Source organism: Xenopus laevis, chromosome 7L (genome assembly GCF_017654675.1).
Source record: "Xenopus laevis strain J_2021 chromosome 7L, Xenopus_laevis_v10.1, whole genome shotgun sequence".
Lineage (NCBI taxonomy): Eukaryota > Metazoa > Chordata > Amphibia > Anura > Pipidae > Xenopus > Xenopus laevis.
In genome coordinates, this window is record NC_054383.1 from 133,580,841 (window position 1) to 133,595,194 (window position 14,354).

The 14,354-nt window shown below is 41.7% G+C and overlaps 1 protein-coding gene across 1 annotated transcript; it reads right to left on the reverse strand.

The window, feature by feature from the left end:
* Nucleotides 1-219: 219 nt before the first annotated feature.
* LOC108696902 lies at nt 220-13,098 on the reverse strand. The gene is made up of 7 exons (XM_018226611.2): nt 12,813-13,098; nt 11,384-11,463; nt 10,046-10,108; nt 9,258-9,515; nt 8,019-8,102; nt 2,648-2,747; nt 220-498 (listed from the first exon to the last, which is right to left on the reverse strand). The coding sequence occupies exons 2-7, from the start codon at nt 11,406-11,408 to the stop codon at nt 381-383; spliced, it is 648 nt and encodes a 215-aa protein (XP_018082100.1). The 5' UTR covers nt 11,409-11,463; nt 12,813-13,098; the 3' UTR covers nt 220-380.
* Nucleotides 13,099-14,354: the final 1,256 nt, after the last annotated feature.

Sequence of the window (14,354 nt, forward strand, 5' to 3'; positions counted from 1 at the left end):
ATGAATAGCTTGTAAATTATATCCTTAAACGGTGAGTTCTGATGTCATCAGTTATAAACGGTGAGTTCTGATGTCATCAGTTATAAACGGTGAGTTCTGATGTCATTTCTGTCACATGACTCATTGAAATTTGTGTATTATAATAAATAAAGTATCCCCAGTTGTAAAATATGAGGATATTAGAAGTTACCTCGGAGTTCCATGACCTGTATAAAAACACTCGGCCTTTGGCCTCGTACTTTTATATGGTCATGAAACTCCTTGGTAACTAGAGGGGGTACTTTATTCACTATATAAAATGAGGATGTACAGTATAAAGATTGTGTGATTCATTGTCAATTAATAGGAGAAAATAGTTCTAAATGTTCATCCTATCAGTTTTAGCCGATATTCTGTCCATTTGGAAGATAATTCTGCTCGAATTCCAGCTCATCGCCACCATCCCTGTGTTGTGTTCTGGATGGAATACAGTGTGAACTTGGGGTTTTTCTTCCATTTCTGAGTGAGACAAAAAAAAAAAAAATATGGAGGGAAGAATAAACACTATTATTTATCTCAGTATGTCTTCCATTGTCACTATAGGCATCTCTCCCTACTGCACCTGCCAGCGTCGGACTGGGCTACTTGGAGTTCACCAGAGAATCTCACCCCAGGGACCTACAGCTGTGACTGAGTGTAAAGGTGGCCATACACAATGAGATCTGCTTGATTGGCAAGGTTGCCAAATGAGCAGATTTTAACCCAATATGCCCACCAAAGGCAGGACGATAGTGGGTTAATCCAATCGTTCGGCCCTAGGGCCAAACGATTGGATTACAATGAAGGAAATGGGATGAGGACCACATCAACCATCGATCTGCAAAAAAAAAAAAAATCAAACCTGCGCAATTTTTGGACTGATGTCGATTGGGGAGACCAGTCAGAACACCCCCCACACACACAGGCAGATAAAATGCTGAATTAGTCTAAAGGACAATATCGGCAGCTTTAATCTGCCCGTGTATGGCCACCTTAAAGCTATAGTAAACTGAGCAGCCCTGGTACTCTAGCTTTTCCCAATAAAGGCTCCAGAAGAGATCTATATTCCTCAGGGGGTGATCCTTCGCAGCGGTGTGGAGGCAGGGTGTTGTGAAACTGTAACTGTATGAAGTACACAATAACTGGCCACCAGTGGTTCTTGCACTTAGCAGCCCCAGCCCTCTAGTAGTACTTTAGAAGGGGAATATCAGTCTACCCAGAGTTTCTCCTGTTTCCTCAAAGGACAGTGGAACCCAGGTGGGATCTATCCCTGGTTCCATGACTGGGAAACAATGCCCTTGGGATCTAATCCCATCTATCACTCCTTGGTGGAGCCAAAGCTGCTCATTATAGGTATCCCTAAGCCTGGCTGGCTCTAACAAGATCTGTTACAGAATCTAGCTACATCTCACTAGTCCTGACTAATGATGAGTTCACAAGTGACGCAAATTCCCTTAGGAAGGTCACTACCAGAAGTCTCTGGCAAAAAAACCTGAGGCCGCATATATTACACGGTGCCACCTAGCGTCCAAACCAAGGAAGACGGGGGGTCACACTGTAACCCAGGAAATTGGGGAATGACTAATTATGTATTAATTACTAATCAGCCTTATAATGTGACATTTCTATACTATGTGTACTGTATATTGTGAGTGGGTCCCTAAGCTCAGTAAGTGACAGCAGCACAGAGCATGTGCAGTGAATCAGCAGAAAAAAAGATGGGGAGCTACTGGGGCATCTTTGGAGACACAGATCTTTACTGCTAAAGGGCTGTGGTTGCCTTGGGCTGGTACAGAAGCACAAAACATCATGTACAACATTTCTACCTACTTCTTTAGTTAGGCTTTAGTTCTCCTTTAAGAATGTAAGATCCCCCCTATTTCCTAAATCATGTTACATTCAAACTATTTTGTTTAAAAACAAGTGTTAAAGGAACAGTAACGTCAAAAAAATAAAAGTGTTTTAAAGTAATTAAAATATCATGTACTATTGCCCTGCACTGGCAAAACTGATCTGTTTGTTTCAGAAACACTACTATAGTTCATATAAACAAGCTGCTGTGGAGCAATGGCAGAAGTTGAAAAACGGCTATATGGCACAGGTTAACTAAAGGATAACAGATAATATCATTAGACAGATAGAACTTATTTGCCATCTGCTGTGTAACCTGAGCCTTTTTTCCTTTGAATGGCTGCCCCCATCGCTACACAGCAGCTTGTTTATATAAACTATAGTAGTACTTATCTGTTATCTACTGTGTATCCTGTGCTTGAATGGCTGCCCCCATGGCTACACAGCAGCTTGTTTATATAAACTATAGTAGTACTTATCTGTTATCTACTGTGTATCCTGTGCTTGAATGGCTGCCCCCATGGCTACACAGCAGCTTGTTTATATAAACTATAGTAGTACTTATCTGTTATCTACTGTGTATCCTGTGTTTGAATGGCCGCCCCGATGGCTACACAGCAGCTTGTTTATATAAACTATAGTGGTGTTTCTGAAGCAAACACACCAGTTTTACTAGTGCAGGGCAACACTGCACTATATTTTCATTACTTTAAAACACTTTTATTTTTTGATGTTACTGTTCCTTTAAGTTGAATATAATGAAATGACGTGTTCTTACCTTTTGTGTAAATAACGTGATCCTAATGACAGTAGTACCAGTACCAATGGGAATCCAATAGACAAGATCAGGAATAACCTGTTTCTGGAGGCATTTTGTTCTGAAAGAATTAGAAAAAGTTATTTTGCATTTGTATTTAATTCCTGCGAGACAAATTAAACATGAAATTATGACTATGAAGATCTTCTTTCATCCAACTCATGAGACACACTATCTAGTAGGATTGTCTAAAGCAACTGGACTTTGAGATTTTTCGAAAATGTTTAACCTCACTCAAGTGGCTTCTTCAAGTTTGCTAAAAATAACAAACATAAAGGGGTTGTTTGCCTTTAACTTAACTGTTATTATGATGTAGAGAGACAATTTGCAATTGGTTTTCATTTTTTATTATTTGTGGTTTTTGAGTTATTTGGCTTTTAATTCAGAAGCTCTCCAGTTTGTAATTTCAGCAGTCTGGTTGCTAGCATCTGAATCCCCCTAGCAACCATGCATTGATTTGAATAAGAGACTGGAATATGAATAGGAGAGGCCTGAATAGAAAGAGGAGTAATAAAAAGTAGTAATAATACATTTGTAGCCTTACAGAGCATTTGTTTTTAGATGGGGTCAGTGACCCTGATTGGAAAGCTGGAAAGAGTTGGAAGAAGTAAAATATTTTAAAAACTAAAAATAAATAATGAAGACCAATTGATAAGTCACTTAGAATTAGCCATTCTATAACATACATAAAGTTCTTGCTCCAGTTGCACAAATTACCTGGAGCTGGATTTCACACACCAACTGGGATGCTAATTGGAGGATTATTTTGCTTTATTGATCATTTGTTTTTTAAATGGGGTCAGCGACCTCCATTTGAAAGTTGGAAAGAGTCAGAAGAAAACAGCAAATAATTTAAAAACTACAAAAAGGAAAACTAATTGAAAAGTTTCTGGATTCGCAAACACTTAAATCTGAGCAAAGAAAAAATGTGTTTGCAAATCTGTTATCCATGAATGACTTTTATTACATTCCCTGTGAATTGTATCTCCTAAACACTGGCCACTAACTTTTCTGGCATATTAAATGCATTGCTCCACTGTAACCAACAAATAGTGCTAAGTGCAGTCTCAATGGTATTCTATGTAAATGGGAATTTTAGCAGTGATCACAGTAGTGATGTGCAGCTCAGGAAAAACTCACACACTCAACCCCAACCCACAAAACCTTAAAGGAGAACTAAACCCTAAAAATGAATGTGGCTAAGAATGTCATATTTTATATAGTGAACTTATTGCACGAGGCTAAAGTTTGAGCTTGTCAATAGCAGCAATGATCCAGGACTTCAAACTTGTCACAGGGGGTCACCATCTTGGAAAGTGTCTGTGACACTCACATGCTCAGTGGGCTCTGATTGGCTGTTGAGAAGCTAAGCTTAGGGCTCGTCACTAATTATCCAGCAGAAAATGAGCTTCCCTGGCTGTAATATAAGCTGATGCTACAGGTTTGCTGATTATTCAATTCTGATGCTAATTGCACTGGTTTCTGTGCTGCCATGTAGTAATTATGTGTATTAATTACTAATCAGCCTTATATTGTGACATTTCTATTCTATGTGTACTGTATATTGTGAGTGTCTCCCTAAGCTCAGTAAGTGACAGCAGCACAGAGCATGTGCAGTGAATCAGCAGAAAAGAAGATGGGGAGCTACTGGGGCATCTTTGGAGACACAGATCTTTACTGCTAAAGGGCTGTGGTTGTCTTGGGCTGGTACAGAAGCACAAAACATCATGTACAATATTTTAAGCTACTTCTTTAGTTTGGCTTTAGTTCTCCTTTAACCCACATCCAACCCTAACCCACAAAATGTTGCCATTTTAGGACCTGCACCCAATTCATATCTGTATCTTCTTGTTCTGTTTGCTACTTCTATGCTCACAAGACAGGGAATCTTCGGGAGCAGTTTACTTCACCAGTCTGACCCAACCCTTATCAACAATGGCCACCCAAATTCAACCTGAACCCACCCAACCACTGGTCAACCCATGAGTCACAGCAGCGATTAACCCAATTAAGGGCAATACTAGTTAGGCTGTGAGCCGGTGAACTCCACTACCCTTTCCTCACCTACCTTTCCCCCCATCCACTTCCCGTTTGCTCCATAGCTTTATTATTGTGTGAAATTTTATTTTGAAAATAGCTATGTGAGCTATTTATATAGTATTTGTTTTTTTTTTATATTTTAACAACAACAATAATAATAATAGTAATAATAATAAAAAGTATATATCTTTTTTTGAATTTAAAAATAAAATTCTGTGCTTTATGGATTGTTTCATCGCACCCACAACGTTGGGGCAATTCTGGAAGTCTGGTGCCTTATGAACTAATCCCAAAGTGAAGTGCTTCCACCAGTATTTAACACCTGATTGCTGTCAGGAGCCTCCAGGTTTGGGGCCTAAACTGCCAAGGGCCAACATCAATAATTTAAAAAAACAAAAACACCAAAGGCACTACAGGTATAGTTGATGGATGTTTATTCGATCATAAAGAGGTGACAACGTTTCGTGCCTGGGATCAAGCCTTATGCCCTATGAACTGTGTTAAGAAGGTTTTGTGGTTTCCCAGGAAGTGCCTCATCCTAAAAAGGGAGTGGATGATAATCCAGGGCAGATACAGGTTGGCCCACAGTTTGCTCTGGGGCTACAACATCCAAGACAGCCATAAAGAAGAGAATTGAACCCCCTCTATGTCCCTATCCTGCCCTCATAATGTTTTGATTGGAAAATAAAGCTTTGGCCCAGTGAACTCCACTACCCCAACCCAACTAACCTCTCCCCTATCCACTTCACCTTCCCTTCGTAGTTTATTACGTCTAGATTATAATATACGTTTTTCCAATAAAAAAAACCAAAAAAAACCCCAAAACAAACTGTTATGCATTTGGGTCCAATCAGAATTCTGCCCTGCCTGTGCCTTTAAACCCAGCAGGAGAGTCTTGGGAGGTATTACTGTTAAATGGAAATTGTAGGAGCTATCCTGGGCAGCCTTCCCAGAATTCCTTCTACAGATTATCAAGTAAATTGACATATAGCAACTGGCAGATTTCCTTAAACACTTAGGTCAGATTTATCAAAGGTCAAAGTGAAAATTAGAATTTCGAAACTCGAATTTTCGATTTTTTTTAAGAGAAATTTGACTAGGGAATAATTAAAATTCGATTCGAGGTTTTTAAAATTTTTTAATTTGATTTCTGAAATTTATCAAACACTGGCCCTTTAAAAATTCGAATTTGACTATTCGCCACCTTAAACCTGCCAAATTGCTGTTTTAGCCTATGGGGGACATCCTGGGATCAATTTGGAGTTGTTAACTGTCTTCCCGAAAAAAAACGAATCAAATTTTAAAACATGAATTTGATTCGAATTCTCAGGTTGGTCCTATTCATCAGAGTTTGGAAAATTCAAATTTATTGTTAAATTTTGAATATTGGTCTAATGTTGCAATAAGGGGGCTGAAGATCCGCGCTTGCTGGGAAACATTTCAAGTCTATTTCGATATTTAATCCTTTTGGTGTTAGTGTTTTTAATTTGTGGATCCAAAATGTTTCTTCTTTGGAAATTAAATTAGTTATATTGCTGCCCCGCCAGTGGGCTTTTTTAAGAGTTATTCCCATAAATTAAAAACACTAACACCAAAAGGATTAAATATCGAAATAGACTTGAAATGTTTTTTAATTGACTAATTTCGTTTTTTAAATGATTAATTTCGTTTCCAGAAGGCCTTTTAAAACGAACTATCGTTTCACCTGCAGCCCAATAATTCTTAATTATATCAATTAAGGTAATTGACATACCCACCCACAAACCTGATAAATAGGAGCGATAGGAAATGTGGGAAACTCGCCCCTGAGGAAGTATTTTATGATACGAAACGCGTTGGGCTTATAATGCTCTGTTAAACTCAAATTTGTGTAAATAAAAGTATATTTTTACAAACACAGTGCTGTGTTTAACTAGTGCCTGGAAAAAAACCTTTAGCGAAAAGAAACGCTGAGACCCGAAGAATTACACACAAGGAGGAAACCAGCTTCCGGCAGCAGCCACCAGTGACCCCTACAACTACTCCTGCAGACCGCCGGGGAGATCGGTAAGAATCCTAAGAGGAAGGTGCCACAGGATCGCTACCCGCACGGGTTCTAAGTGCTAAGATACATCAGGATTGGGTGTCACGCCAAATAGATCGATTCCAATAGAAGACCGCAAGCTAGCAGCTGACGATATAATCCATTAATCTTCCACCGCTGGACGGATCGACCAGACCCAGGAGGAAGGCATCAGCCGATACCCACCGGTACAATCTCAGAGTGCTGTGATTATTACCAATGTCCGGTAAGCGTACCTAAACCATTCCCCTGCACCCGCATACCGGCTTTTCTGCGCTATGCAAATTTTTCTTCCGACTGGTTATTAAGACGATCAGCCAGACCGAAGCCAAGAGCAGTCTCTTTTGTGAATTAAATCTACAGATCCCCCGTGAGTAGTTCTGTAGCATACACCACCCTTGTTAAAAAGAGGATAATACACCATCGGGTCCCCCTCTTCTCTTTTTTAGGCAATTACCAGTTAGTCCAGCAAAAGCGCACCTACCTCTGCTTGGTCTAATGTTGCATAATTGTCTTGTTGGCTTCCTTTATTGGTCAACAAAAGTCAGTTTTATTAGGAGCCAATTATCCTGCCTGTATGGATATGAAGTAAAGGATGAAACTGGAGTACCCAGAGGAACCCCCACCCAGACACAGGGAGAACATACACACTCATAGTAACATAGTAAGTTAGGTTGAAAAAAGACACACGTCCATCAAGTTCAACCTTTTAACTTTTTTTTTAACCTGCCTAACTGCCAGTTGATCCAGAGGAAGGCAAAAAACCCATCTGAAGCCTCTCCAATTTGCCTCAGAGGGGGAAAAAATTGCTTCCTGACTCCAAGATGCAATGGGACCAGTCCCTGGATCAACTTGTACTATGAGCTATCTCCCATATCCCTGTATTCCTTCACTTGCTAAACACCATCCAACCCCTTCTTATACCTATCTAATGTATCAGCCTGTACCACAGATTCAGGGAGACAATTCCACATCTTCACAGCTCTCACTGTAAAAAACCCCTTCCCAATATTTAGGCGGAAACTCTTTTCTTCTAATCGGAATGGGTGACCTCGTGTTGGCTGGAAAGACCTACTGGTAAATTACAGATAGTGTCCTGGCTGGAATCAAAACCACCGCACCCTTGAGTTCACCAATGCCTAGTGAGATTTATCCCATTCTTTGCTTCCCCTCTGTCTCTCTTCCCTCTCTTCTCAATCCTTTTATATTGAGAGAAAATATAATACAAACCTTCTTTCATACTCTCATTAGTCTTGGAATATCCAGATTTACTTATCAGACTTTCATCTTCATCCTCCATAGAAATCTTACAGGCTAAAAAGTCAACGAGATACAGATTATCAATTTCAGGTTTTTTATTTTTTTTTTAATCCAAAAAGGAGTTAGTGGATGCATTTAAAATACAGATGCCACAAGCTTTAAATGGGAATTCTGGCTATAAATTAGTGATTGACCCGAAACCCACAGTACCTGTTGAGTTGAAATTCATGTGACCATTGCAAGTTTGGTTGCAGGTTATCCTGGGGAAGCACACTCCTCCTCTGCTCAGGCCTGGATTTGTGGCAAGGCTGCATAGGCCCGGGCCTAGGGCGGCAAAAAATGGCAAAAAATAGGGGCGGCATGACGCCCAGCCGCATTATTATTCAATTACACCAGCTGTGCCGGCGTTTTTCTGCCAGCGCGCTGGGAAGGGGAGGTGTAGGCGGGTGCTATGACCGCGCGGCCGCCTGGTCGGACCGCGCGGCCTAGGGGCGGCACTGAAAATCTGGCACTGCCTCTTCCCCAAAATATTTAGGAAAAGAGAGGCGTGGGAAGATGCGCCTCCATCGGAGCTGGTCAAAGGGTGGCAGCATCGCTAGTGTTATGAGCTTAATAGTGCTCTCTGCATTAGCGGAACCGAATTTCTGGGTTAAAACCCAGAAATTCGGTTCCACTAATGCAGAGAGCACTGTTAAGCTCAAAACCCAGAAATTCGGCTCTTAAAGATAAAAGAGGCAGTTTTTTGACGCCCCTTGTAACTGGCTGCTCACTGCAGGAGTGTCCCTGGGTACGGGATAAGTGCAGGACCTTCAGTGGCAACATATTGAGGGTTGGGTGTGGGTTGAGTTTTTTCTGACCTGAACATCACTACTAAGATGCACTTTTACTACAATGTAACCCAGCGCAACACACAGTTTTAGTGGGCCTGGGCCGAGGGTTGGAAGAAGCATGCCAGGCACTGTGGGAATGGAACTGGAAGTCTTGGCTGGAGGAGAGCTGACTTCTGCTACATTTATTTAGGCAGAACAATCAGTGCATAAAAAAAAGACTAAAACTCTCCTTTCAACTGAAATTACTTTCAAAAATTATTTTAAAACTAAACAATGTAAATAGAATGTATGTTGTGAAGTTTCTTAAATTTCTATTTCCTTTCATTGTGCACAATCTTCTTTAAATCCCCCAAAATATATACAGAAGTTCAGATCTTACCTCTTGTATCGTTGAGGTTGATGACAGTAGTGAGCCCCTGGCCAGTAGTTCCATGCTCCACTGTAATGTCTTGTGCAGTTTCGTTGGTTTGGAAATAAAGCAGCATTGTGGTTTCATTAAGAAAACAAGCTTTGAAGTCAAGGGCAGGACATCCATCTTGGGGGCAGGTATGAGCTGATTGGACGGTGCAGCTCTCATGTAGTTTGTATCGTATCACTATCACTGCACCTTCAACTTGGGTTCTACATGTTGTGTGATCTGGGCAGGAATATAAACAATCCATAAATATTTAATCATTATTCTCCAAAGACTCACTTACAATTAAATGCATATTCCTACACAGTGCCAGTGTGAATGGGGAGAGCATCACATCAAAGTTCTCTCAGCCGGCCAGAACTAGGAGTAGGCGAAGTATGTGCCTAGCACCCCCTTATATTGTGTCCAAGAACATGCCTTTTCTGATGACCTCTAGTTCTGGCCCTGCTCCACTTTTACTGCCTGTGCCTATGGTCAGACTGGTGCCGTTGGGAAACCGGGAATAAAACCCTGTGGGTCCCAGCGGCCCAGACCAGAACCCCGCCAGTGCTCCCCCAGGCTGCTGATCTCTTGTTTACCATTTGGCTGTGGTCCTTGTAGGGGTGTGCCCATGCTCAAATGAGCAAGGTATCACAATTTTTAGTAAGAATCGGTAGGTAGGAAAGGAGATGGGACTCCGGGAGGGGGAGCTGTGGGTCTGTGTAAGAGACAAGTCCAAGCCCATTGGTAACAGGTAACAGCAAAATACTTACAAGGTGGGCTGGAAACAGTATTCACAGTGGTGGTGGCAATCAAAACACTCATTGATAAGAGACCTGCAAGAAAAAAAAAATCTATTAGTCAAGTGCCACTGATTCAATTTTAGGTGAATAGCAATTAATCCAATGCCTTGGTTTCCCCCTATATTTTGGTTCAGTTTGTGTTTAGGGCACTTCTTACCAATGTATCTGAGGAAATAGTCCATAGGGGTAAAGGAGGTAACTACATCTACTGTGCGGTGGTGTACCTATGCCCTTGGAGAGGGAGGCGTTGTCATAGGCCATCGGGTGAGAGTACATCGTTCTGTCTCTTTGGACTCCAGCTGGTATGGGCGGTGGATGCTACACCGAGACCCTAAAGCAGGAGACCTCAGTGGGAAGAAAGGTAACCAAGGCCTCAGTAAAGGCAGGGATAAGGGACCCGGAGAATTAGCTAAGGATAGAGGTAGGTATATCCTCTTATAGAACGCTCTAGGAGTGTTACAGTGCTTGCAGTTTGAGTTCCATCAAGGAATATTAGTTCCCCAGGTGACAGGACTCACCACACTAGTAGGACTCATGGAAGTTTTAGTGTAATTCATTGGAGGAAATACAGTAAGTACACTAGGAGCAGAAACCATGGTCTATGATGTGGCCTTCAATATTTGGGTGTACAAAGGAAGCATATTTCTTTAATAAATATACAATTCCTGGTTATGAACCACTGGCATCCAAATCTATTTCTGAGAATGAATGTGTTTAGAGTTACAGTTAAGCCAGGAGACTGGTCCTCCAATACTGGACTTGATGCGGCTTCCTAGAAGGACTATGGACAGTGAGACTGTCCTACCAGTAACGCAAACATCTCCTGGTGTGTCCCATGCAATGCAAGTCTCCATCCAGCTTCAATATCCATAACCAGATCTGCATCCCTATAAGCTTAGTAGCATTAGACTATCCCTGGAGCCAACACACAGGCTTTGTAAAAACTCACAAGGGCCAAATTGTGTTCACTCACAATAGTAACAAGTAGGTGCCAGCTAGAAAGGCATATCTGAAGGTTTAGCATGCATGCTGGGAAAATGGCAACACACGACACAAAATTGCATTTTGGATTAGATTGTGTCTATATCAGTTGTATCTTGCACCAATACACTGGTGTGGCCTATATGGATTTAGTGCACTGAATGCTCATGGAGGCAAGGGAGTCCTTCAATTAACAGCTGCCCTTAGCCCCACAGAAGCACAAAATACATTGTAAGTTGTTACTGTTTCTAGGTTAAATATGCATAATATTAATTGTGTGTAGACCAACAATAATAAATTAGGTTATGGACAATATTTGGTACTCACCATATCCTGGTGGGAGGTTTTCCATCTTCTCAAGTTCTTAGATCATGGCAACCAAAAGTCAGAGAGATAAAAGTTGGTGTCTGCAAAAAAAAAAAAAAATAAATAAATAAAAAAACCTGTCATTTCTTGAGCTTCCCCCACAGCACAGAGATTTTATAGACCTCTGTCAGGGGAAAACAGTGCTGCTCCATCAGAATTCTGCATTAAAAATCCGTTTCTCAAAACAGCAAACATTTTTTTTGTATTCAACTTTGAAATCTGCGTCACTGGGGCGACACTTGCAATGTGTTACTTTTATGGTTGTTAAAGTCTTTGCACAATAATGAATTGCTCCTCTATGTTCCCACCATTACACCTATGTAACAACGGAGCCCCTTCAAAGCACTAGGAAAATTAACTCTTTTGCAAAACCCACCAACCCCCTCCCCCCAACAGTTACAGAATATACCTACACCGCATCCTTCCCTTTCATTTATGTGCACATTGTGCTGACCAGTATACTACTAGATGAATCAACATTGCATCATGGTGAATTTATTGGCTCAAACTAAAAGTAGACAAAGGAAGGCTATGTTTCAGGCCTATAATCATACACACTGCTCTGTGTTAAATAACATCAAATGTAGGTGGGGGGAGATACCGGGCAGGAACAACAGTGTCAATGAATTACAGTCTCAGATAATGGATTGTATAGGTATCCAACTCATAAACAATCCATCCCAAATCCCAATAAGTATCCATTGTAAATAAAATAAAAATGAGTCCATTGTTCCCTCCGGATTTGTGAAATTGTCCAAAATGATATTATGCGACTACTTGTATAAACCACCCAGTTTGTCCAACTTTGATTAAACCACCAAACAAAAAAGTCAAATAAACTAGAAAAATCTGAGACGCTTCTATGTTACTTTTCTTGCAAGTTTGTACTTCGCATTTACTCTATGGTCTCCCCATAATTTTAGCATTTAGAATATTCCGGTTCCAAATAATATTCAGTATCCTCTTCTCTTTCAAGGTTACTGAATACTAAATAGAAGAGCTCTGGCCCAGGAAGAACAAACTATTCAGTGATTAAAAAAACTCACGAATGTATGAAATCTGAACCTCTAATGTCACAGAGAATAAATACACAGGGACAACCGAGAGTAGAAGGGATGCAAGGCTGTGGAAGATAATGGAGTACTCAGTGGAGCTCTACAAAGAGCAAAAGTGGAGCAGTCGCCATTCTCAAGTTAGTTTTGACTGCCAGCGGCTCTTCCTTAGCTGTAATCCATTGTAACTATTTCCAGTTCAACCTCACTGGTTTATCTCTCGTCACCAGGGACATAATAAAAAAAAGAAAATCTTCTTCTTTGCCCTGTTGCTCTATAGTGTCTGAGGAACCATTAAGAATTCATCCAAAATATAATTAACCATTATAAGTTCCTACCTTCCAGTGTTTTTCCTCCTGTATCTCTGTATTGTCTCACAATGAGCTCCTGGCAAGCAGTAAGTCGACTGAGAATTCAGTTCTTATCACATGCACTTGTAGTGGAACGGAAGGAGGAAGTCTCTGCTTAAACGAAAGCAATTTAGATGTAATGAGTCGGTATTATGCATAAAATCTTTAACTAGATTTGGGGGAATTCCCAGCTTAGGTGTGGCAGGTATGTGTTAAGCAAAAACCAAAAGCTTTGTCATTACTGACTTTATCTTTTCGTGAGCAGCGGCTTTTCCATAGGCGGAGGGTGATTTTTTTGTTTGGAGTGGTTACATTTTACCATATACTGGCTAAAGTAAAGTGAACCGGTCAACCTGAATTTCTTTTACCCCACCAGAGGGGTGGGCTAATAGAGCTTGCACGCCGGTTGGGTTAAACAGTAGTTTTTTTTTCTCAAAAATATGTTGTGTATTAGAGACAGTGGGTCCTGGCACATTATACTCAGTGGGAGACAGTGGGTCCTGGCACATTATACTCAGTGGGAGACAGTATGTTCTGGCACATTATACTCAGTGGGAGACAGTGGGTCCTGGCACATTATACTCAGTGGGAGACAGTGGGTCCTGGCACATTATACTCAGTGGGAGACAGTGGGTCCTGGCACATTATACTCAGTGGGAGACAGTGGGTTCTGGCACATTATACTCAGTGGGAGACAGTGGGTCCTGGCACATTATACTCAGTGGGAGACAGTGGGTCCTGGCACATTATACTCAGTGGGAGACAGTGGATCCTGGCACATTATACTCAGTAGGAGATAGTGGGTCCTGGCACATTATACTCAGTGGGAGACAGTGGGTCCTGGCACATTATACTCAGTGGGAGACAGTGGGTCCTGGCACATTATACTCAGTGGGAGACAGTGGGTCCTGGCACATTATACTCAGTGAGAGACAGTGGGTTCTGGCACATTATACTCAGTGGGAGACAGTGGGTCCTGGCACATTATACTCAGTGGGAGACAGTGGGTCCTGGCACATTATACCCAGTGGGAGGCAGTGGGTCCTGGCACATTATACAGCCCCCCTGCAAAAAAATCTTCAGAGGGGCCCAGCGCACTCAGATCCCCATCCTCCCACCCACTTCCCATCCTGCCTCTGCCCCTCCTATGCACTGCCTTTGCCCCCACCACAACTACACCCACTCCCATCCGACTTGCATCCCCCTTCCTCTTCGCATGTAAGAGAGTGGCTGGAGAGGAGAGGGGGGGTCATTAGCTATAAAGAAGCAGACCCCACAGTCCTGGCCCCCCTGTTCCCCGGGCCCCTCTGCGACTGCGGATCTGCTTTCTCTATAGTTATGCTACTAGTCAGATGTCAGTCCTGCATTAAAAAGCACCTCCCATCCAAAATGGCAGCCGGAAGGGAAAACTTAGGGAAAAGGCTGAAAGCTGGGTGTACCTTCATTGCTGCTGTATATGTTCTCTGCCCTGTGGGGACTAATACTGACCAAAGGTGCTATAAGTGCTGTGCCTATCCACTGTTCTGTATG